The 23,676-nt window shown below is 47.3% G+C and overlaps 2 protein-coding genes across 2 annotated transcripts; both read left to right on the forward strand.

The window, feature by feature from the left end:
- The first annotated feature begins 15,864 nt into the window (after positions 1–15,864).
- On the forward strand, positions 15,865–19,112 carry LOC101761496. Its single transcript, XM_004967502.4, has 7 exons — positions 15,865–16,179; positions 16,320–16,391; positions 16,861–16,922; positions 17,916–18,066; positions 18,158–18,241; positions 18,352–18,459; positions 18,606–19,112. The coding sequence occupies exons 1-7, from the start codon at positions 16,048–16,050 to the stop codon at positions 18,693–18,695; spliced, it is 699 nt and encodes a 232-aa protein (XP_004967559.1). The 5' UTR covers positions 15,865–16,047; the 3' UTR covers positions 18,696–19,112.
- Positions 19,113–20,345: 1,233 nt separating this feature from the next.
- Positions 20,346–21,488, forward strand: LOC101761111 (outer envelope pore protein 16-2, chloroplastic). The gene is made up of 4 exons (XM_004967501.4): positions 20,346–20,726; positions 20,831–20,864; positions 20,945–21,012; positions 21,132–21,488. Exons 1-4 carry the CDS (start codon positions 20,451–20,453, stop codon positions 21,276–21,278), a joined length of 525 nt encoding a protein of 174 aa, XP_004967558.1. The 5' UTR covers positions 20,346–20,450; the 3' UTR covers positions 21,279–21,488.
- The last annotated feature ends 2,188 nt before the right edge of the window (positions 21,489–23,676 follow it).

Raw genomic sequence — 23,676 nt, forward strand, 5'->3', positions numbered from 1 at the left:
AGCACGCTGTTGTGCTGGCCAACCACTCAATTACCCAAAATCTCAGAGCCGATTCGTATTATGATTTTCTGCTTAAATAATTGAAACAACAGTTAGGAACTGTTTGAGCTGATCTCGTACTTCTGTTTTCTACTGAACTAATGCAATAGTTTTTTCTTTACTAACAGACTGAAGCGCCATGAGAAACCATCTTCAATTTGGTTTGTTACTCTTTATAAAAAATTCGGTTTGTTATCATATCTGATAGCTGAGCAGGCAGCTGAAATATCCAAACAGAAAAGACTTGTTTAGTTCTCACATTCATGATAAATTTACCAAATAGGTGAAAACTACAGTATCATTATGGCCTAATAAGTTAAAGAAAAACCAACAAACTGGTCTCACCTTGTTAGCCATACTTATATGTATGTATGTATAATCATCAAGCACCAGTGCCCTCACCACAGAAACCGCTGGAATTTCTTCAAACACCCTTTCTGCTCAAAGCCTCCGTCTCCCGAAGCTTCAACATGCATCCCACATTCCCACCTGCATGCCTTTGGTGTTCTACTTCACTGTTTGGACAAATGTACATGGAAGCTTATTCAAAGTTCATCCTATTTACTTGCTTGGAGCCCTATCATGATTGTAAATAAAAGAATAACATGAACTGTGAATAGGTACTTGCTTTGCAACAAACTTTAGGTAGCAAAATAAAGTATTCAGAGGCCTACATGAAGCAGTGGATTGCTTACCTACTGTGTAGTTTGATTGTCTGATAGTTATGCACTTTGCAGGATAATATGCAAGCACATCAACCAAGGCTGACATAAGAAATAAACGTTCCCAAAAAAAATTCATGATGAGAAAACTAGGAGGCACAGCCAAATAATTCCAGGCAAGGACAAGCCTATTGTTTGTATTAGCACAAAAGTATAAAGAGGAGGGAAGCGTAAGAGTGGCTTAACCCCATTCAGCTAAAGAGCACATAAGTTTTAATATGCCAAGAATATGTTATGGGTCAAGCATGGAGCATGGAGTTGTGATCTAACAAGCGTAAGCAAGAAGCTGATCTCACCTTAGTTGTCCAGTCATAGCACCACATGTATTTCATCAGACACCCTTTAAGCAGCCTCCTGCCTCCATATCCCAGCTCTAGCATACATTCCAACCAGGATATCACTCTTGCATATGCCCAACCAAGATGGTTCAGACTTCATGGAGGCCAAGCACCACCAGTGTCGTCGGTCAGCTTGCTACTCCTCCAGATGATCCACCACAGCCTGCTACACTAATAGCGACAGCTCACACATCACCCATGCCCACGAAGGTAATATGCCATACTCGAAAAAACCATGATAGAGTTGAGAGCTATACTTAAACGCGATAGATATTCCAACTGCTAAAGAAGAAAATACCTTTTTAGTTTTGTGCTTGTAGGGAGCTTGTTTTGCAAAAGGGCACAATAATATTATCCTCAACAGCTCTTGTAACCTGTAAGACAGTCCACAACCAATGTTTCAATGGAAATGTCTATAGTAAAGAATATGCTATTAACAGAAGAACAATGTGAAATTATAAACTGAGTTGGTTTTCCTTGTCTAAGGGACAGATAAAGGGATGACATGTTATTGAAATAACATTAAGAGGCTATCTGCATTGACCACCTAGGCAACACAATTAATCGACCATGAGTAACATTCAGATATGCAGTTCAGAAATAGAATATTCCGAATTTCAGATATACGATGCATACATAATTTCTAGATGGATACCCGTGCGTTGCTATGGTTGAAACAAATTCCCTTTGTAAGCGTCAATTTTCATTATAACGAAATACAGTAATGGAGTCATATCCTTTGACTTAAAATATATTCACGCTCATATATGTATTTCAACTTTATTGTCTTCCTCTCACCCTCTACTTGCCAACTATGCACCACCTCTCTATTGCAGCATGCTTTCCGCCACCTAGTGACAGCTTCCTGCTGCCACCATCTCTGATGCTTGCAACTTGCCCAACCACTTGAAACCAAGAAAATAAGCACACAAATTCTAGATAATTTATTGTGCAAACCTTAAATAATTTGCAACTTATTCAAACCTACTTGGGCTTGAGAAAGGATATCAACTGTGGGCAGAGGTAACCATACGGGAAAGTAGATCGGTCAGATGGAGTACCTCATGGTTGCATGCTGTTTGTCAAACCAGAAGGTCCAGAGGCAACATCATGCCAAATGATGGTTTATAGATGTCCTCATATAGTTGAACAAGGAAACACTGTTTCATTAACCATTGTCACAATATGATGGCCTGAGCCCTTTAAAAAAATATGATGGCACTAAACTACAATACCAGAGACGAAATCACACTCACGGCAGAGCTGTATTCCCTCTAATAGTTAAAGATGTTAAATACTCAAATTAGCTAAATAAGCCTGGAAAATATGTGTACACTACTCTAAGCCTATTCTGAGAACACAACTGCTGGTAATCAATTTTGTATGAGCTTGGAAAAAACTGATACATGTATCTCGTGAATGCACAGAAAAGTTTACCTTGCATTATTCTCACCTTGGATTGTTGTGTTTGTGAGTTCTGAAAAAGTTACCCTAGACCGACTTGACCCGGATGGTTCCATCAAAGTGATAGTCCCTGCACAAGCCAAAGGACAGGCAGAATCGGAGAAGATTAGGCTTTCTCAAAAAGAGGTTTAAAAATGATGTTTTCATAAAATTGATGTTTACACTAACATTCAAGAAAGGCAATAGAAAACACCAGAGGGCAAAGGTGAACAAGCAAAAATATACATGCATGCCAGTTACTGATTTATTGAGTCAGAAGCAGGTCTATATAAAAAAAAAGTGTAATCGCCATACAAGTGATTTGCTTGGCTAATGCAGGGAGGATCACCAAAAGTGTATCTGTCGAGAGCCCATGTGTGATAGCCAAAACAAAACTATAGTACCTTGGAATTGTGCGTTACAATACATGAAAAGTAATTATAGTACATGCTCATGACTTCATCGAAGACATTATCGTGCCACTTAGTTTTTTTAGAAGAGGTTGAAAGCACTAAGACACCTACCTGTATAATTTCTTGTTGGTTGCCTTAGACACTCTTTCATCTCACTTTGCACTGGCTATTTTTTTCATTCACTGGTACTGTCAAGTGTGCTGCCTACTGTTCGCTTGTGTAGGCTTCTACAAACCAGTCATATCTAATTTTACTTGGTAAGACTAAGCACTAATCCGGCAATCTCATAACTATTGTTTCCATGTAAATCATATTCTGGTACATCATAACTATTGTTTCAGTCGTGGTGCATGTTTCTCTGAATGTTTGAACTGTACTCCATCCAGCAACATGCATGAACAAAATGTATCTTACGGGAACAATGAAATGGCTTTTAATACTCCATCGGTAAAAGCAGTGAGAAGAAGTCAGACAACCTCAAATAGCTATATATATATATACAACAAGCTTTCTCTGAATGTATGGGGTACACAAAATGATAATGCAATTGCGCAGACAGTAAACAGGTACATGAGAGTTAGAAGACCGCAAAAGAGGTGCAAAGATCTTAAGGTTAAAAGGCACAGTGACAATGCATTTCCAAAAGGAACCAACAAGCACGATCAATGGCAATAAGCAGAAAGCAGGCAACCATTGTCACCAACATTGGCATATATGAAAGTAGAAAGCAAGAAAAATGTATGCACAATGTAACTTGAATGAATGAGATAAGAGATACATTTTTAGATAAATGCTTCACAACTGTACCACTGATAATGATATATCTTTTATTGATATATAAATGGCAACTTCTTGCAACAGTAGTTCCATAAGACAGAAAGGGTACAAACGGAATGAAAGAATTGAGCTCTACAAGGGGAAGAGATCAGTATTTATATGTTCTCTTATCAGTCCTACATATGGCTAAGTTCATATTAGGCATGTTAAAAGTAAGTCACTCGGAAAAAATACAACATGGCATAATATGGGACGCAACAAGCTACTTGTAATATCTAAATAAAACAGTCTGAAATTGAATAAAAGAACAAGATAATTATAAATGTCTAAATAACCTTTTCTGTTTCAGCTGACCTCTCCAGGAGTCTGCACAACTGATAAATGAAACTATTCGTGGTGGATTTTGTTTAGTTTGCTTATGTGAAGCCAACCAAGGAGATGGGAAACAATGTTAGTTATCAATGGTTGCAGATCACAAGTACAGTCTATCGATGGTTGTAGATCACAAGTACCCCCTGTCAAACAAAAAAAAGGGTTAGACATACAACATTGGATGGAAAAGGTTAGTATATATAAGCCTCTGCTTCCTTTAAGGCTTCAACCATAATTCACAGAACTAATCACCAAAGATACAAATGTCTGAATGGGAAGCCACCTACATTTACGTGCATTTTAGAGGCCCAAATTAGCTCCGGGAACCGAGCCTCATATGTATGTGTCCCTGTTATTTAATGTGAGCAGCTCCCACCACGGCCGAGATTTCTTTGAGATTTCTTCTTGATTTTATTGCAAAGCACATACTGACGTAAGATTACTTCTTGATTTTCTTGCTGATTAGTAGATGGGTTGCCCATCTCTGGAAAAAACAATTTGCTGGCGGAATGGATTTTAGGGAATCAAGATGATTGCCTGAATGCTGCTGGCTCCCTGGTGTCTTGAGAACAAGAACAACCTAAGCAGGACCTTGAGAATTAGATCGATTTTGAATTAGTAAGGCATATTTTTGCTAATCGAGGAGAGCGAGGAGGAGCTCGAGCGGCGGCGGCGGCGGCGCCGGGCGAGCGGCGGCGGCCAGCGCAGGGCGAGCGGGAAGAGGAGGAGGGCAGTGGCGACGCAGGGCGGGTGGCGGCGGCGGCGCAGGGAGAGGAGAGTGGAGCGGAAGGAGACATATGGAAAAAAAATCTCCTTTTTACTTTTTTTTAAGTAGTAGAGATATCATTTGAAAACCATGCACTCTCTCTCCTTTCCCATCCATCCTCCCACCGCTCCCCTTGTCTCTCTCCCCGCCGGCGGCTCAGATCCAGCGATGGCAGTGGCTACCCTGGGCCCATCGGCAGGCATCACGGCAGCGGCCGGGCCACAACTATCGGCCTCGAGGACGAGGAGCGCTGCGGGGGCCTCCGACGCCTGGTCTCGGTAACCGGATCTGGGTGAGGCGTGGTAGCACGGCGCCCGAGGGCGGCGAGCTAGGTGGGCATCCTCCCACGAGGTCGCCGCTGGTGGGTCGTGGCCTCGATACGGCCACGTAGTGAGCGATGTTCGCAGGACGCGCCTCGGCCGGTGTCCCCGCCCCGAGAGGCGGCCCATGGCTCGGTCGTCACACGGCAGCAACTCCGGGATGGCGGCACAGTGGCACGGACAGCGACGTGCCCACCTGTCGGCACCGGAGCATAGGGCAACATGGCCTAGAGGTGAGGGCATGGGGCAGTCGGCAGTCAGCGCTGCGGCGAGGTGGCGGTCAGCCATGGCGCGCTGGAGCCCTCGTGGTGGATCTCCTCGCGCAAGATAGGATGAGGGGCGGGGGTGGCGCCGCGCGCCATGGCTAGCATCCCCTGCTCTCCTTAGACCTACTACTGGATATCCATAAACCTCTCCCCAAATCCACACCCACTTCAAATGGAGAAGGTATGTGTAGAAAATTATATACCCATTAAAAATGGGAAGGTAGGGTACAATTAATCAATTGGATATATATATATATATATTAAAAGTTAATTATCCATTGGATATGTGTGGAATTGGGGAGGGTATGCAGTGGATAATAATTATTTGAATTTGGGTGTGAACAAGAGTGGGTTTGTCCATGCACCCTCCCAGTGGCAGGCCTACTGCTCCGCGCAGTGGGAGGCCTAGGCCGTACGGCGGTGTGCCAAGGTGGCCTCGTCCCGTGATAGGCCCAACGTCATTGTCAGATCTGGGCGCCATGGCCCCAGCGGCGGCGGGGCCTGGTCGGAGGCCCCACGATAAGCCCCGGGTATAGTTGTCCTTTCGTGCTGCCCAACACGGTCCGGCACAGGCCCGGCAAGGCACGGTAATTTTCATGCCGTGCTGGCCCACAGGCTCCACTGACGGTCCAAGCACGGGCCCGCAATGCTTTTTCCGTGCCAGGCCGGCTCGCAGAGCATGGCAATTTGCACGGGTTGTGCCAGCCCATGGATGAAAAAACTTTCACCAACTTCAAATTCAAGTATTCAACACTGGTTCATGAAAGTTCATCACACATTCAAATTAAACACTAATTCACTGAATGAAAGTTCATCACACATTCACATTCACAGAATCAAAATTCATCACATATTCACATTCACATTCACAAAATCAAAGTTTAGCACATATTCACATTTCACACAAAATGACAGAATTATATAGATAGAGTTGTTACTGGCTGCCTCATTAAAAACCTTCATGGAAAAAACTTGCTAGGTAAAAACTCACACCTCGTGAGAAAACTCTAGGAAGGAAAAAAGAGTACAACCAGCTCAAAAAAGTTCAATGGTTCAAATTCAACATTACATCAGTACATCACATGATCATAAAGGCAGAAGATAACTTAAGAACACCAGACCATCAGTCTTCCTCTTCCATGACTCAAGCTTGCTCCTGATCAGTTGGCATTGGCAGGGGCAGGCCTAGCAAGTAGGAACAAAGTATTAATCATGTTAGTACGTTACTCTAGTTAATGAAAACATGACAGACAATAGAAGAACACTTACTATTTTCCACTAGCTTGCCCTCCATCTTGCTCTAGGTAGGGGCTTCTGAATGTTTCCTCCAGTTCATTGATATCCTTCTCAACATCATGTTGTGCCCTTTCATTTCCCAACTCCCAGTCCTTGATGCAGGTCAACATCTCCACCGTCTCTGGTAACAGCCGCCGGCGTTGCTCCTCGATCACCCTGCCAGTAAGACTAAAACAAGATTCCGAAGAAACAGTGGAAGCTGGAACAGACATCACATCTTTAGCTAGTATGGACAGAATAGGATAGGATAGCTGGTGCTCATACCACCAACTAAGTATGTTGAAGTCATCCTCATAGCAAGTGATAGTGTCACTATCCAAGGAGGCTGACAACTCAGAAGTAGGAGATATAGGAGGTGTAGATGCAAGAATAGGAGAACCACCTGAACCAGATGGAGCACCAAAGATCTTATCCCATGCAGTTTGAGAGGGCCTGTGCAACCTAACTGCACCAAACTTGTTTTCATGCTTGTTAAACAACTTATATAATTCAGTTCTTACCTCACTGAAATAAGAAGAGTAATCAACACCAATTGTTTGAGAAAGAAGCTGAAGAACATTATGAATACCTCTGATCTTGGCTCTAAGATCCAAAATAAATGCAAAGGAATACAACAGAGGTATGTTCTGCCAATACTTGAGAAACTCGAGCTTCATGAGAACAACAATGTTTCTAAGTAGTGGCTCAGTCTCTTGGCCATGCAAATGACTAGCAATCTCAATAATATGATGCAACATCAAAGGATTTGTTGGATAGTAAACACCAAATAAAGAAACAATCGAATCGTAAAATATTTCAAGTAACTGCAAAATTTTCTTAGCAATTGTCCAATGGCTATCAGTCAGTAGTGTCTGGCCATTGTGCAAACGATAATGAGCAAAAATAAATAAAAAAAGATGCTCTTATATGGTAGTAGATGTGTAGAATTCCATCTCACATCCATATCCAAACCAAACTTACGAGGGCATAACCCCTTGACAATGCAAAAGTTATGGAAAGCAGCAATGCGTTGGTCAGAAGAGTTAAAAAAGAGATTGCGGTCCTAAAAGCCTCAAGATAAGACTTGATCATTTTCAAACTAGACTTGATAATGAGATTAGTAATATGACATGCACAATGCTGATGCAAGAGACCACACTGTGCTTTATCAGAATCAAGTGGTTCAGGGTCTGGACCAAGATAACCAACAAATTTGGAAATGAGTGGGCATGACAGAAGTGTTAGAAAAAGCATAATCTAGTGTGATAGAGAAAATCTCATCCTCCAAACCAAATTCAGAAACCACAGCTTCAATACATTCAGCAATGTTAACACCAGAATGCGAGCAATTAATTAGCCTAAGAGCAATGACTCTAATTCCCAATCAGCAGAAACAAAATGTGCAACAACACTAAGATAGTCTTCCTTAGCATTGCCAGACCAAATATCAAAAGTAAGACAGACAGAAGAAAGAAAAGACTTCAAACATTCAACCAGGGAAGCATGACGCTCAGCAAAGTACTTGGTAAAATCTCTAGTAGTGCTTTGCCTAGAAACTTTATCAAAACAAGGATTGTGAGCACACTGGATGTACTCCACAAATACCTCTGTCTCACCAAAGCTAAGAGGTAGATCAAGTCTAGCAATTAAATGACACAACTCCTTACGAGCAATATTAGGTTTGTATTCCCAATAATGGACAAAGCCATCAGAATTGAATTGAAGTCAAGACTAAACAAGAGTAGAATGATTTTGTTTAGCCAAGCACATCTTTTGGTGCCAGAGCAAATGCCCAGTACCAGCACAAGAACGCCCAGTGAGAATAGAAGAATAGTGAATGCACTTGGCAGCATATCTCACCTTTTTACCATTGGCACCTTCCTGAAACAACTCCTCGAACGTTCCATTCAGCAGATCGCCGCTTGGTACCCTTGTGGAAAGCCCGTTGAGGCAGTCGGCATAGAAGATGGGGTAGAAGTAGAAGCTGGGGCAGAACCACCTTCGGCAGCATCACCAATAGAAGCATCAGTATCTACATTGATGGGAACAGCAGAGCTACCAAAGATTGCTACAGCTCCAATAGCAAGGTTGTCCTCATTATCGCCTGGCAGCCCACAAGCCGTGAGGTCGTCGTTGATGGTGTAGTTTTCGTCCATCACGACGACCTCATGTGGCAGGCGGTAGCCCTCCAGCATTGACGTTGTCGCCTTGGCAGCTCCGTCCCTCAACGGCGCGTGGCCCCCGAGGAAGACCTACAAGCAGAAGCAGGAAGAGAGGATTAGAACTAGGACACCATAGATCTACGACTGCGAGAACAAGATCGGGAGGATTCGGGATGAACTCATCTAGATCTAGGGTTAGGGTAATGGATTACCTGCGAAGCCAAAGCTCAGAGCCGGAAAGGATGACTGGATGAGATGCCGAGAGGGGAGACTGCGAGAGGACGAAGGCTAACGGTGGCGACTAGCGAGCAAGACCTCCACCGCTCTGCAGGACCGGGAGTGGGAGGAGGAGAGGAGGACCTGGAGATCTCACCGTCACCGGAGATGAGAGGGAGAGAGGCAAGACCACGAGAGCAGCGGGTGGGCGGGCGGCGGCTGGCGGCGGCAGAAGAGCCGAAGCCGAGAGAGCGAGAGTGAAAGGTGAGGGATGTGGGCGGTCGCTGGGAGGAGTCGAGGAGACGGGGGAAGGGGGTAGGGTTGCGAGGGGCGCGGCCGGCCGCCGGGGGGAGTTATACATGACTCCCCTTCCTGGACCTTGGGTTGGGCCAACACCGCAGCGCGACCGTTGGCTTACGGGCCGGCTATGGGCCAACCATTCGTATGCGGGTCGGGCCGTGCCGCCCGTCGTGCCGAGACGTCGGTCCAGGCCTGGCACGAGCCACCGAGTCGGGCCAGCCCGAGTCTGAAGGGCTATGAGCTGGGTCAAAAAATCGGGCTTCGTGCCGGGTTGCGGGCTGCATGGCCAACTATAGCCCCGGGTCGAGCCGCGCGGTGGCGCGACGCAAGGGCTAGGCGGCGCAGGGGCGGATTCAGGTGCAGCCCGGGACGAGCCCATAAAACTGCATGTATTTCCACGTTTTATGCCGTATAAATCGACCTTATAGCATTAAATCTACCTCGTTGTAAAATGGATTTGCCTCGGTCCAACCCGGGTCCGGCTGCAGTTCTGCCTCCGCCCCTGGGGCGGCGCATGGCCACGAGGCGGGATGGCGATGGCGGCGACGGCTGTGTCAGCCCGCCGCGGCCGGCACTACTCATCGCCGCGGGGACAGCGGCCGTAGCAGTTTCGCCGTCGCTCGCCGCGGCTAGCCCGCGCAAGCGCGGAGAGGCACTTCGCCTAGGAGCATCGTCAGCGCGGCTGGTCTGCGTCATGGATCAGCCCTTCGGCGAGTCTGCGTCTCGCCGCCGCCGACTAGCAAGTGTCGGCTTCTTCCAGGCCGGATCTGGCTGGAGATGCCGCTGGAGCTGCCGTCGTCGACGCCACCGCAGTGCGCGGCGCAACCCCTCCATGGTGTCGCTCGGCGGGGCCGTGGCACGAGACGGGCGTCAGCAGCAGCGGGGGGCGGCACAGCTGCTGCAGCTCTACCTTCTCGACGCGCGGTTCCCCGGAACACAGACTAGGCGCTGGTAGAGGCCAGCAACCTCGCGTTCTCGTGGCCACCCCTTTCCTGTTCTTCCCTCTCCTTTCTTTTGTTGGTTTATATTTTTTTCACTCTTTGGTGAATGGATTTCTTGTTTCTGTTATTTGCGGAGATGGACTGAGCGATGTCTCACTTGTATCGGCATCTTTGCTTTAGAGTAAGAGCACGCCATAGTCACCTCACTCATTTAGAGTAAGAGCAGCTCGCATGTTATTGATATTGATGCACATGGAGTATTTTGGGAGATTCTATTATTTGTGTTCTTATCAATATATTCATGTACATGGGTGAGTAACATGTGCTGCGTGGTACATTATGATTGTTGTTTCTCAGTAATGGTTAATGGGTACATTACAGATAATATTCTTAGCAATGGTTATTGGTTAGAGCATGTGAGTGCATCTGAAATACAGCGTGGTACATTACGACTAATATTTCTTAGAAATAGTTAGAGCATATGGTGCATCTGTTGTACAGTGAGGTACATGGCTGCTAATATCAACCTTTGTAACGGTCATTTTTCAAAATTTAGTCAAAGAAAATGCATCCATTACAACGGCAAGAAAAATAAAAAAGCTCCGTACAACGGTTGCACAAAACGAAGATTCTTCATGTCCATCACTACAAGATATAACTTTAGCCCTATCACATCGGATGTTCGGATACTAATTAGGAGGACTAAACATGAACTAATTACAAAACTAATAGCAGAACCCCTAGGCTAAATTGCGAGACGAATCTATTAAGCCTAATTAATCCATCATTAGTGAATGGTTACTGTAGCACCACATTGTCAAATCATGAACTAATTAGGCTTAATAGATTCGTCTCGTGATTTAGCCTAGAAGTTGTGCTATTAGTTTTGTAATTAGCCTATGTTTAATACTCCTAATTAGTGTCAAACATCCGATGTGACAGGGGCTTAACCCCTGCCTCCCAGACACCCCATAAAATACCCGGGTGGGAGGATTCTCTATCATCTGAGCTAATACAACGCATAAATAAAACATATACATCGAAATACATTCACTGGAGACAAGATCTCACAGAAAACGACGCAGATGAATGGTCCCGATTGCTTCTATCGCAGCTGCCGGGAGCACCATCCATTTTCGGCTGAACAAGCATTTCTTTCCGTGGAGATAGGAGAGCCAGAGAGGCAAGCAAGGCAGCCAGGGGTACCGTTGACATTTCCTAAGTATTCTGAGGCTGCCGGCGCGGGCCCACACGGATGATACTGCCTGCGGCTCCGGTGGTTTGTGGTGGCGCGGCAGCTGATTTTTTAGCCCAGGCAGGCACACCACTACACCAGTAGCTGGGTTCGGTGGCCCACAGAGTGGAGCACGCGGCGGCGGTTTTCATCATCAGTCAGACTCTTGGGCTTTTCCAGTGGCCCAGTCGGATTAGGCGGATATTGGGCCACTCGGGGACCTCGCACACACGTCTCTGTTGCGAAATGTTTCACTCCCAATCCCGGGCCGGGCATGTGCCGTATAGAGCAGCGTCGTTGATTTCTCACGTTCTCTCAATTGACCTCACGGGTCTACCACTCGAGGATGGTCTTCTTCTCCATTCTGCAAGTCTAAGCTGTAGACTTGGACCCTCGTTCTTTTGGCGACGCGTTGCGTGAGCTGCACTAACAAAATAATATACGGAGTACGTACTGCTCGGTGAAGATGAGACGATGGCGTTTTGGTACAAGCAGAACACGGCACCGTGCGCGGTGAACATCGGTGGCACGAAATCCCTTGGGGGAGACGCCGCTATCTCCTGCAGCGGCCACGCATGCTGACGGTGACTAGAAGACCCTATCCAAAACTGTACTGCAGGTGTGGAGAAGAAGTAACCTGAAATACCTGATGAACCTCCAGAGCCTCCTCCAACTTGGACGGCGGGGTGGAGCGGCCGCCGTACCCTACGTGTCGGCGTTGGTCAGGTCGGCTCGTCATCGCCCGCTGCCACGATAATTAATCCGTCCCGGCACCGCTGCCTAATCGCTCCTTATCCGTTCCAAGATCAATTCCGTTTTGTCTTCGTGCTCTCGCGGAATCGTTAATCAAAAGGAAAATCCCCGACGGCCATGGGTCCGTGACTCGATCGCTCGTCGTCTTGCTGCTCCCTCACCGTCACCGTCACCGTCACCCACATTCTAAATAGGCAAATACGGACTGATTTAAGATTTCAATTGGTCGTACTTTTGAAATAACTTGACTCTAGAGGTTGTATATACAACTACAGACTAACAAACCTTTGATTGGTATTGTCTAAATTCGTCATGCAAATTTTTTTAATAATACATCGATTCTCTATTTCAAATTGTACGCTATTACATACAGAGTATATGTTGGAATTTAGAGTGCTATATTATCGGATAACCGTGCCATCATCCCAAACAACTTGCATTTGAAATCTGAGGACTACTAGATGTTCAACTGCCAGTAAAGTTGGCAACACAAAAGTGGTGATAAATATACTTTTTTGTTCAATTACATTGACAGCTACGTCTCCAGTCACATACATGTATGCATGCAGGTAAAAAGATGATAACACTACTCTCCCTTTCAAATTTTAGGTTGTTTTACCTTTTCTACAAAATTATGCATCTAGCTAAAACGCTCTACAATTTGAAGAGGAAGAGTAAGGGGGTGTTTGGGAGGCATGTGCTAAATTTTAGCACATGTCACATCGGATGTTTGGACACTAATTAGGAGTATTAAACATAGTCTAATTACAAAACTAATTGCACAACCCCTAGGCTAAATCGCGAGACGAATCTATTAAGCCTAATTAGTCCATGATTTGACAATGTGGTGCTACAGTAACCATTCGCTAATGATGGATTAATTAGGCTTAATAGATTCGTCTCGTGATTTAGCCTAGGGGTTGTGCAATTAATTTTATAATTAGACTATGTTTAATACTCCGAATTAGTGTCCAAACATCCGATGTGACAGGTGCTAAAATTTAGCACCTGCTATCCAAACACCCCGTTTTAACCACAAGATTACTGTAAACCCTAACGTAGGACGGAAACATACCCATGTGGGCTCCACTACTCCACAACAAAGGTGATTTCACTTGGTTTTTTATGCCTTCGCCGGTATGATTTGCGCCGGAAGTGTGGCAATAAGGCTTCAAGCCCAAAACACGTTATCAGACGAAAAGAGCAGAGGACAGCGGAATCATTAGCAGTACAGCTGTTTTGCAATTGATCCTCATCAGTGCCTTAGCTAATTGCTACATATGGGTTCAATCTTTGCTTACAATAATATCCCCCAGATTGTGGTCACCTTTACTCAAAGATAGTAGTAGGCAGGTTTTGGCTGCTAATGTAGAGACCTAATCAAACAAACCACTAGCATACATGGGATGATAATAACATGTCAAAGGGGTTAGAGTTGGATGACACCATACGATGTCCAGTTGTGCTTGTGCATGGGACGGCCTCATGGCCCCCATTTGATCCCTCTCCCTGTCCCGTTGGGCCGGCCGGTGATACTATACACACGTATAGCTGGTGCCTGTTGACATGCATGATCCTCCACATTGGCATGACGATAATAATGCCACTAAATTAGCTGGTGCGTGGCCGACCAGATTAGTTGGTCGCCAGCTCTGCTAGCTCTCGGGACATTCATACTCCCTAGCTTAACTCCTACCAGCCTAAAAAAAATAAAATACATGGTCCGGTTCTTAAACTTACTTGTCCGGCTGTATCACTTAGGTTCCCGTACTCTCAAAATGCATATCTAGCTCCTTAAACTTGAGCTCGGGTGTCACTTAGGTCCCTGTACTTTCAAAAAGCATATCTTACTTTCTAAACTTAGCTTCGGGTGTCATATAGATCCCTAAACTCTTAAAATGCATATCTTACTTTCATCAGCACATTTCTGACTTGTTTTATTGCCCCTTCAGCTTCTCTAATATTCATCTAGTAATTTATCTTATAAACCTCAAATTTTAGTTTTGTAATTGCAACTACGAGTTATTCAAATTTGAACAATCTTCCAAGAATAATAGAACACGCCTGTCGTGCGCACCCAGCAAGTAAAGATATTGCCTCCAAGTAAAAGATTATTAGTCCTTTTGGATTCAACACATCAATATTCTCCACACACACGTTGAGTTAAAATTCACTTTATTTGACTATAATTTGACCGAAGTCTGTAGGGGAAGCTCCAACCTATTTTTTAATATTTTATATATTTATTTAGTTCACTATAATTAAATTATATCTATGTAAAAATAAGTGTTTTTATCAATTTAATTGAGATGACGTATGTTTTTAGAGAGTATATGGATCTAGATGACACTCGGAGCCAAATTTAAAGGGCTAAATTAGTATTCTGGGGGTATAGGGATCTAAATGACACCAAGTTCAAATTTAGCAAGTCAGATATGCATTTTGAGAGTACAGGAAGCTAAGTGACGCAGCCAGATGCACTTTACTCTAAAAAAAATCTTATTCTTTGCTACTGGTCAGTGGGCCCTACTACGCACATGGCCCCATACTAAATTGCTACTATTTACTAATAGCAACACGTTTCAAATGGACTACTCCTAGCTCCCACTGTTATCCAGATGCATGGTTAACATTCTAATGAGGCGCTAAACTAAGCACGCCGCCTCATAGCTAAATTATGGAGCCCTGTGTCGAAGCAGCTGGATGGGCTTTCCTATGAAAAAAAAGCCGAAGTGGTAATATAAGAGAATGGTTTGTAACGGTAGGATTTTGCCGAATTATACATGTGAGAGACGAGACGAGGGACGCATGAAAAAAACAAGAGGTTAGTTGGCCCAAGAGTCACCTCATTGAGCCGTCGTTTTGGCATCTAGCACTGGCTATGTTTGCATGATCTCATCTCTAAAAAAAGTGATGAATCGAGCCGCTCGATTGGATTGGCCACCAAGAACAATCATATCTCCTCTCCTGCGTGGCTGTTGGTAGAGAGGAAAAATTTGCTCACCAAAAAACCTAAATCCTTTTCACCAACTTCTTAGAGTTTTGCTTTCTCGATTGATTGCGAAACTCTGACTTTTTTTTTAAATACTATCAAGAACAAAAAATTGTAGAAACAGAAACCCTGATGCCACCTCTGGAACGCCTACTAATTTCTTAGTGAGAGATACGTTACAGAAAAGTCTCTTTTAATTAAAAAATACGTTGCACAATGTACTCTACCGCTCTCTGACTCTTCCTCTCAAAAGAAAGCACGTAGCCTGACTGACATTGCAGAAAGCAGCACTTGAGTACTGCTCGTACTGACTGCCCACGCACACGTATGCCGGTATGGCAAGAAATTTACTCAGTACGTAGGCATCGCAGAGACGGCGTACGCGTGCATCGAGCCCCCAGATCGGCGGCGTCACGCCGGGGTCGGTGCTGGTGCTGCCCGGAGGAGCCAGCTCGAGCCATGCCTGCCGCCGAGGCCCGGGAGCTGCCGCGGCCGTTCCTGGCGCGGTGGGCCCCGCCCCGCGTACCATTTCGGATTGGAATTCCGACGCCTCCTTTCGGTTTCCCTTTTCCTTCCTCCAGATTATTAAAGCCACCTCCGTTGCCTACAGAGAGAGAGAGAGAGAGGAGGGAGCAAAGGCAAAGCAGCCAACGACCAGAGAGGCAGAGGGAGACGAAGCTCTTGAGAGAATCGCGAGAGAGAAAGAAGAGGAAGGAAGATGATGGAACAGGAGGAGGCGTGCTCGTCTTCGTCGTCCCTGACGCTGAGGCAGTGCAGGATTTGCCATGACGAGGAGGACGGCCGCCGCTCCAGCATGGAGTCGCCCTGCGCGTGCTCCGGCTCCCTCAAGGTACGCGCGCATGGATAGCTTTCCTTGTTCGCGAGCTGATGCTCTGTTGTATCCCATGGCTTCTCTTGACTTCACGACGAGGTTTTCCTGTGCCTGATGGCCAATCTCTGAATGATGTGTGCTCTATCTTGTGGCTGCAGTACGCTCACAGGGGATGCGTGCAGAGATGGTGCGACGAGAAGGGGAGCACCCTCTGCGAGATTTGCCTCCAGGTTGGTTCGCACAGCTGATCGATCATCACCCGGCCTTACTGCTCCGTTCCGTCTTCATCTCCGATCCTTCTGCGATTCTGCTGCCGCGTTCGCTGAAACTCCACTGTTTTATCCATGAGAGTTTCACCCTCCCTGCCTGGACCATGCTGCCTGCAATTTGTTTTCTAAAGAAGAACAATTCAATTCAAACAGAGCTTTCCTCCTCCTTCCCCATGAAGAGCTTTTTGCCTGAATGGCATGGGCGATGCTTTCGTAAAGGCTATAGCTAGAGATTTCTTTGATGCTAAACCGAGCGATTCTACTCTACCTTGCTGATCACATCATGCAAGTGCCTTTTTTATTTTTTGGGTTTGCAGCGCAAAGTATTGTACTTTTCTCAGAGTCCAAGTAATCAAACCTGCACTGCATAGCATAGGACTTTCCGTGGTATTGCCTTTGTTTAACAGCTCCGTGTTTTACTGTCTGCCAGAATTTCGAGCCTGGCTACACCGTTCCTCCCAAGAAACCTGCTGATGTCGCGGTCACCATCAGGTAACTCCCCTTCTCACACTGTCACACACGCATTGGTAACTGAGCGTTTGTATTGATACGCGCATTAAAATACTGCCATCACAAACTCACCAACGAATGCGTCCACTGCTGAACACCATTCTGGCCATTTCTTTGCTGGCACCCTCATCTGAACCGCGTGGTCAAGTATGAGGGGGTGCTATCTGGCTCAGTTGCTGGCCAACCTATCTTTATCTTCAATTGATTGATTAATTGCCAGACACTTAGACGACCAACCACCAGAGCCATTGATACTTGATCGCATACCACCACCAGCAAATCTCCAAGATGGCTGTCTGTCCACGGCATGCATCCCAGGCCCCTCATCCTCATGCCAGCCACTGCATTCTGATCTGATCTGAAACCCGAATGCATTCTGATCTGACAAACAGTATACTCAACGCCCCCCTGATCATTATCCAAACAAGAGAACAAGCATTCCAATCAAACAGTTGCCGTGACCCGGCACATTCCATTCTGGCAGCTGTCGGGTGGCATCTTCCCTGTTCTTCAGAACATGCGTTCGGATTTTAGAACAGGGGGGGCTGGGGCCTGGGTGGCTGCCAGGTGGGTCCGGCCCAGCTGTACGTTCGTTAGGCAAGCTGAGCCAACCACCGGGTCCCAATCATTCCTTCCCGGCATGAGATGGCAAGATAAAGAATGCAAATGCCCTTGCACTGTCGCTGCACGTCTGCTGTACAGCTCTCCAACCGTGTCCTGCACAGCTGCACTGTTGCCAAAGGAGTCAAACCGTCCGTTCATCAATAGTAGTTGCAGCACGGCCAATCATGCATTTGCAATCGCAATGTGATAGAGATAGAGAAAAGGGGTGGCATCAGGGTCAAAAAAAAAAAAGAAAAATTAGCCGAATCTGTTGAGCTCAGCTGGTCAGCAACGACCGATTCATCAGTAGTGGTAAAGTTACCAGCTAACCACCTCGCACGGTTGCTGACCTGTGGTACGCGTGGTGTGCAGAGAGAGCCTGGAGGTGCCCAGGCTGAACTACGAGCCGGAGGAGCAGGAGGTCGAGGACGCGGCGGTGGTCGGCGCCGGCGACCCGGAGTACGCCGAGTGCGCCCGCGCAGCCGGCAGGAGCGCGTCCTGGTGCCGCTCGGTGGCCGTCACGGTACGGGGCCGACAGGAAACCGAAATCACATTGTTATCAGAGGTTTTGATTGACTTGTGCACAACTCTGAAATCTGCCTGTCTGCATGCAGTTCACGGTCGTGCTGCTGCTGAGGCACCTGGTCACCGTGGCGACGGTCGGAGCGGCGAACCAGTTCGCCTTTAGCCTCCTGACGGTGAGCACTCCTGCTCGAACTGTCAAAAAAAGGGAAAATCTGAACATCACGCAGAGAAGTTTTCTGCGATCGACTGTTAACATTTTTCCCTTCCTTGCTTGGCTTCGAAGGTGTACTTGCTGCGGGCGAGTGGGATCTTGCTGCCGTTCTACGTCGTCATGAGGCTCATCTCCGTGATCCAGCATGGCCAGCGCCAGTACCGCCTGCAGCTGCTCCAGGTTGGTTGATTGCCTGATTGCCACCTCTGAACATCGTATCGGGCTGTCCTGCTGGAGGGACGCAGCGGTTGACTGAACAAGTGCTGTGGTTCCCTGAACTTTTTCTTGCTTATCATCTTACCTGAATCTGAATGTTGCTGGTGCAGGAGCAGAGGAGGCAGGCGTTGAGATTGGTTCGGCGGCAGGGTCAGGGTCAGGGACAGCAGCAGCAACAGCATGTCGTCCTGGTTCGCTGAGGAAGGAGGCGGCATTCATCAAGTGTTTGTATATCTTGGTACTACAAGGTTGTAAAATGTACTGGTACCTGGTTCTTCAGGGGGGTTCCAGTTTTTGTACATCATTTGCGATCTGACTCTGTCCAGCCTGCGTCAATTTGCCGTCGCATCTGCGAAATCTGAAAAATGCTCAAAAGTGAAAATCTGTGAAGCCTGAGTCTATCTCCCCCTTGTTCACGAATTCTGATGTACTGGTGTCCTGCTACCACCGCAGAATGTAAATAAGAGCACGACAGTGATCCTGCATGGATCATTATTCCCCCCTTCAAAGGGAGGACCACGAATGTGGTTTCGCACAAACAAGAAACAGGGGAACTTGTTTATGTAAAACTCATTTGTCTGACTGTTACAACCAGTTTCGGCAACCTGATTAACAAGTCAACCACCAACTCAAGCAATCGAAGCTATTCGATCTCAAGTTGCAAGGATCTACGTTGCTTACTGAAAGTGCAATGAATTTCAGCTGTTCTTCCACTATGACTCTATGAGGTGAGTGAGTCGGATCGGGAGACAATGCAGAGGACCACCACTACCAATCCACGATGGAGTATGGAGCCACACAGCTAGATCTCGGATCAAAAGGCGTGCGACATGTAAACGTATGGTCCACGAGGCTTACTGAAAGAGTGATTCTTCAATTTGTGTAATAGCATGGAGGGTGATAGTGATACATACATCTGACAAAGTGCAGAGATGATAACATGGCGTTAATTTCTAAAGCAATGAACGTACTGGCAGAGTTTCCTCAAGGTCAGGCCCTGCCTGTCTAGTGTGTGCAGCGTGCAGGCCAAACCAAATTTGGTGCCCGTCGCTAACCAAGACGTTGAGGTCCTGCATGCGCATGACCATGGCACATGCAGATTTATTTCACGTCAACTTATATCTACAGGGCAAACAGATGCATGTACCTGGCGCCAAGTTTTGAAAGAAAATGCCCGATTTGCACAACGGAAACAGTGCTTTCACTGTCAGCATGTCGTTTGCTCCTGCGGTCCTGCCTCTGATCTGATCCATCATCGTGTCCGTGCGTGAAGAGCATCGGATTTGTCCGAGAATTCCAGGATTTTCTTTTTATTTTCAGTGCCGTGACTGACCTATACATCGACCGGAAGATAGAATGGCCAAGCGTCACACGGCCCAACACGCGCACGCTAGACCCGACGCAGCTGCTTCGTCCTCGTCTCCGACCGTCACCGCGACGCCCCCGCCCCGTCGGCTTCCCTTCGTCTCCGGCGGCGGACATAGCTGCGCGTCAGCGTGACGGACTGGCTAATGGTGCAGCGCTCGTGGGCCACGAGAAGACCCGCACGCAGATGAGGCCCGGCGCCCACGACGAGAGAAGCCCATGTTGTTGTGTGGTACTGGAGACAGCCCAACCAATCAATATGCAGCCCGCGCGCCTCGGCCTCCTTGGAAGGCTCGCGTAGTAGAATACTATAATACGCCCACCCCCGCGCCACGCGCCCGAGTGTGGAAAGCCCTGGAAGCGCCACCGCCGTGTCCACGCACGCGCGCCCCGGTGCGCCCGCCACGACCACGGACACGTGCCGGGCCTCGTACACGCGTCCCGCACGACCGCCTCGCGGCAATAAACCCGGCGCCCTCGCCGCGGACGTCCGGCACTTCCCTCGTCTCAGTTCGTGCGCCGAGCAGTAGAGCGCCGCCGAGGAGAGCAACAGCTAGAAGCTAGGAAAGCGAGAAGGCGAGGTCGAGAAGATGAGCCGGCTGGACACCCGGACGCTCAAGGACGAGCTGACGAACATGGACAGGCGGCCGCTGCTGGACCTGGGCCACCCGCTCCTCAACCGCGTCGCCGACAGCTTCATCCGAGCCGCCGGGGTCGGGGCGGCAAGGGCCGTCTCCAGGGAGGCCTACTTCGTCACCGTCGAAGGTCTCTCGGGGGACTCGGCCGGGCTCGACCCCAACGGCGGCAAGAGGAGCCATTTCTCCAGCATCAGGGGCGACGATAGCCAGAAGTCGCTCGACGCGGTGGTGAGTGTGAGCCAAAAAGAAAAAAAAAAGAAAAGAAACTGTTGAGATCTATTACGCTTGGTCATTCCTTCTCACACTGATTACTCACTGCTCAACTTGCGCAGGTAAAAACGGCTGGCAAGGAGGCCTTCCAGTGGGGTGCGTGTCCATTACAAACAATTTCCAATGGCGATTCTAATTGTTTTCCTCCTGATGTTTTTATTTTGACTGACATGCAGGGCTGGCAGCTGGAGTCTACTCTGGGCTGACGTACGGCCTGAGGGAGGCCAGGGGTTGCCATGACTGGGTTAGTAGTGCCATCTCCCAACTAAATGAACTCATGATGCAAAGCATATAACTTTCACCAACTGTCCAAAGAACACAGAAGTAACCCAACTGTTGATTCTGCTCTCTTATCTCCTGCAGAAGAACAGCGCCATCGCAGGTGCAATCGCTGGTGCGGCCGTGGCGCTGACCGGGGACGCTGGCGGCCACTCCGACAAGCTTGTCCATTTCGCCATCACCGGCGCCGCGCTGTCCAGCGCCGCCAGCCTGCTCTCCGGCGTATTCTGAGCCTGCTAGGGGCGGCTCCGGACACGGGTTGGTTGTCCGGTTAGGTTCTCGAGGGTTTTAGCATAAAAAGTTGCATTGCAGCTCACCGACGTCCATCAAAATGTGTAATCGTAGATCCGTGTCAGCTTCCTGCAGCAAGTCTGGTACTCTGCAGTTCCAATGTAATGGTTGCCCCGCTTTATGTGTTTCCAAGACATTCTGAATTACCCTCGGCTTTTATTCGCAGTCGCAGTAATCTTCTAAGTTGATACTTGTGAACCACCTATCCATCCTTGTGCTTCGACAACGTTTGAAAACTTCTCAAAGTTTTGAGACGCCGTCCAAGAAAGGTGGAAGATACTGTGGCATGGTAGCTGAACTTTACCATCCCTGTTAGAATGAGAACAAATGTGAGAGCAATGTACCTTCTCAATTTGCTATGAGAAAGGTGGTGGGCTAATTTGATGGATGATGCACCGTCACGGTCCCATTGGGCTAGTAACTCTGCCTACAACCGAGTAACTGATTGCCGATCTCATTTCTGTTGCGTTGCTTTGAGAGATTGGACGCATATATGCTGCTTCGCAACGCCTCTACAGCAGGTGCAAAAGACTTGTGTGCACGCTTCTTTGCAAGCATTTCCCTTTTTTTTTCTTTTGAAGAAAATCCAGTATAGCCTAGCTAACAAGTCCATGAGAAAAGTGACATGATGGTTAAAAAACAGGACCCAACGGACGTATTTACTAGAATAAGTTGTGCTAGCGTACAACAAACTACATCACAACTTGTTCTCCACACTGCAAAATTATGCCGCTTTTTCCCAACTATAAACAAGCCTCAAATAAAGAGCAAACCATCTTTAAAGTAGCAGCACGGGCGAAGCAATTTCACGCACAAATGAAAAGAAGATTGATATATTGGCCAAGAAACCTGCACGCAAAGAAAACTTCACGTCAAAACACAAAAGCCCAACGCTAAGTTGCAATTTAGAACAATCCTAAGGCTAATGTACAAGGTGCAACAATTTGGAAGGTGTTTTGTGCCGACATATGAAGAATGAGATCTTTGATTCTTAGGTCACTTTCACCCATCACATCGGATGTTTAGGTCACCCACTAAAGTTTAGCACCTATCACATCGGATGTTTAATACTAATCGGATGTTTAATACTAATTAGGAGTATTAAACATAGGCTAATTACAAAACTAATTGCACAGATGGAGTCTAATTCGCGAGACGAATCTATTAAGCCTAATTAGTCCATGATTTGACAATGTGGTGCTACAGTAACCATTTGCTAATGATGGGTTAATTAGGCTTAATAGATTCGTCTCGCGAATTAGCCCAAGGGTTTTGCAATTAGTTTTATAATTAGCTCATGTTTAGTCCTCCTAATTAGCATCCGAACATCTGACGTTGCATTGCTAAAGTTTAGCACCTAGTATCCAAACACCTAGTATAATTTCAGGTTTATGTTGTGTAACGCTGGAGAGAATGCTATGCGAAAACTTGGTACTCAATTGTTTGCAGAAGAAAACTAATTCATAGCAATGTAAAATGCGACCGACACGACATGTAGTTCCCAATTTACTACCTCCAAGTATAGGCTAAGTCCACATAACCCCTAAACAATAAAACGGTTCATTTAACCCCTGCATTTGATAAACCAGATCAAAACACACCTTTTAACACATACTTAAACCAGTTTGCTGAGTTGGCTGGTTTACAAGCTGGTTTTGCGAAGGATTGATACTTCAGCAGCCTACGTGGCACTCAGGTTTCCAGATCACCCCCTCCCATGTCAACACATCATTTTACCCGTCCCCGTGTCCCGCCCATCCCTCTCTCTGGTTCCGCCGCCGCCTGCTGCAGGGCGCTCGGTCTCCCAGTCCCAGTAGCTTGCTCCCAGTTCCGGCAGTCCGTGGCTCCGTGACCCTGCGCGGCCCTGGCCATGCACCGCCCTTGCCTGCTGTGTGGCACAAGGGCTCCTTCATGGCACTCCTGCGCCTCCACGCCGCACACGATCCTACCTCGCAGTGGAGCACGGACAATGAGACGCTTCAGTGTCGGACTGAGGCTGATTTAAAGCGCTGGTGCCACCGTTGGCTGTAAGCATGAGGCAATGCACATCGCTGACCACAAAGTGCGTATGATTCCTCCACCCTATGCCTAAGGTGTTCGATGAATTGCAGCAACGAGAAGGATGTGATCCACGGCAATTAAGCAGCAATTTAGGCATCATGGGGGTAACTCCCCTCCCCTCCCCTCGCGTCGCCCCTCCCAGGCGACTCGGCGGGGCGACCCGCACGTCGCCGCCGGCCTCCCCCCACCGGGCCTAGCCGGCCGTTGCCGCTGTGGGCGGCGGCGGCGGCCCCGCTCTCCACCCCCTCCCCTCTCCTCTCCTCCTCTCCTCTCCTCT

Source organism: Setaria italica, chromosome V, assembly GCF_000263155.2.
Source record: "Setaria italica strain Yugu1 chromosome V, Setaria_italica_v2.0, whole genome shotgun sequence".
Taxonomy (NCBI): domain Eukaryota; kingdom Viridiplantae; phylum Streptophyta; class Magnoliopsida; order Poales; family Poaceae; genus Setaria; species Setaria italica.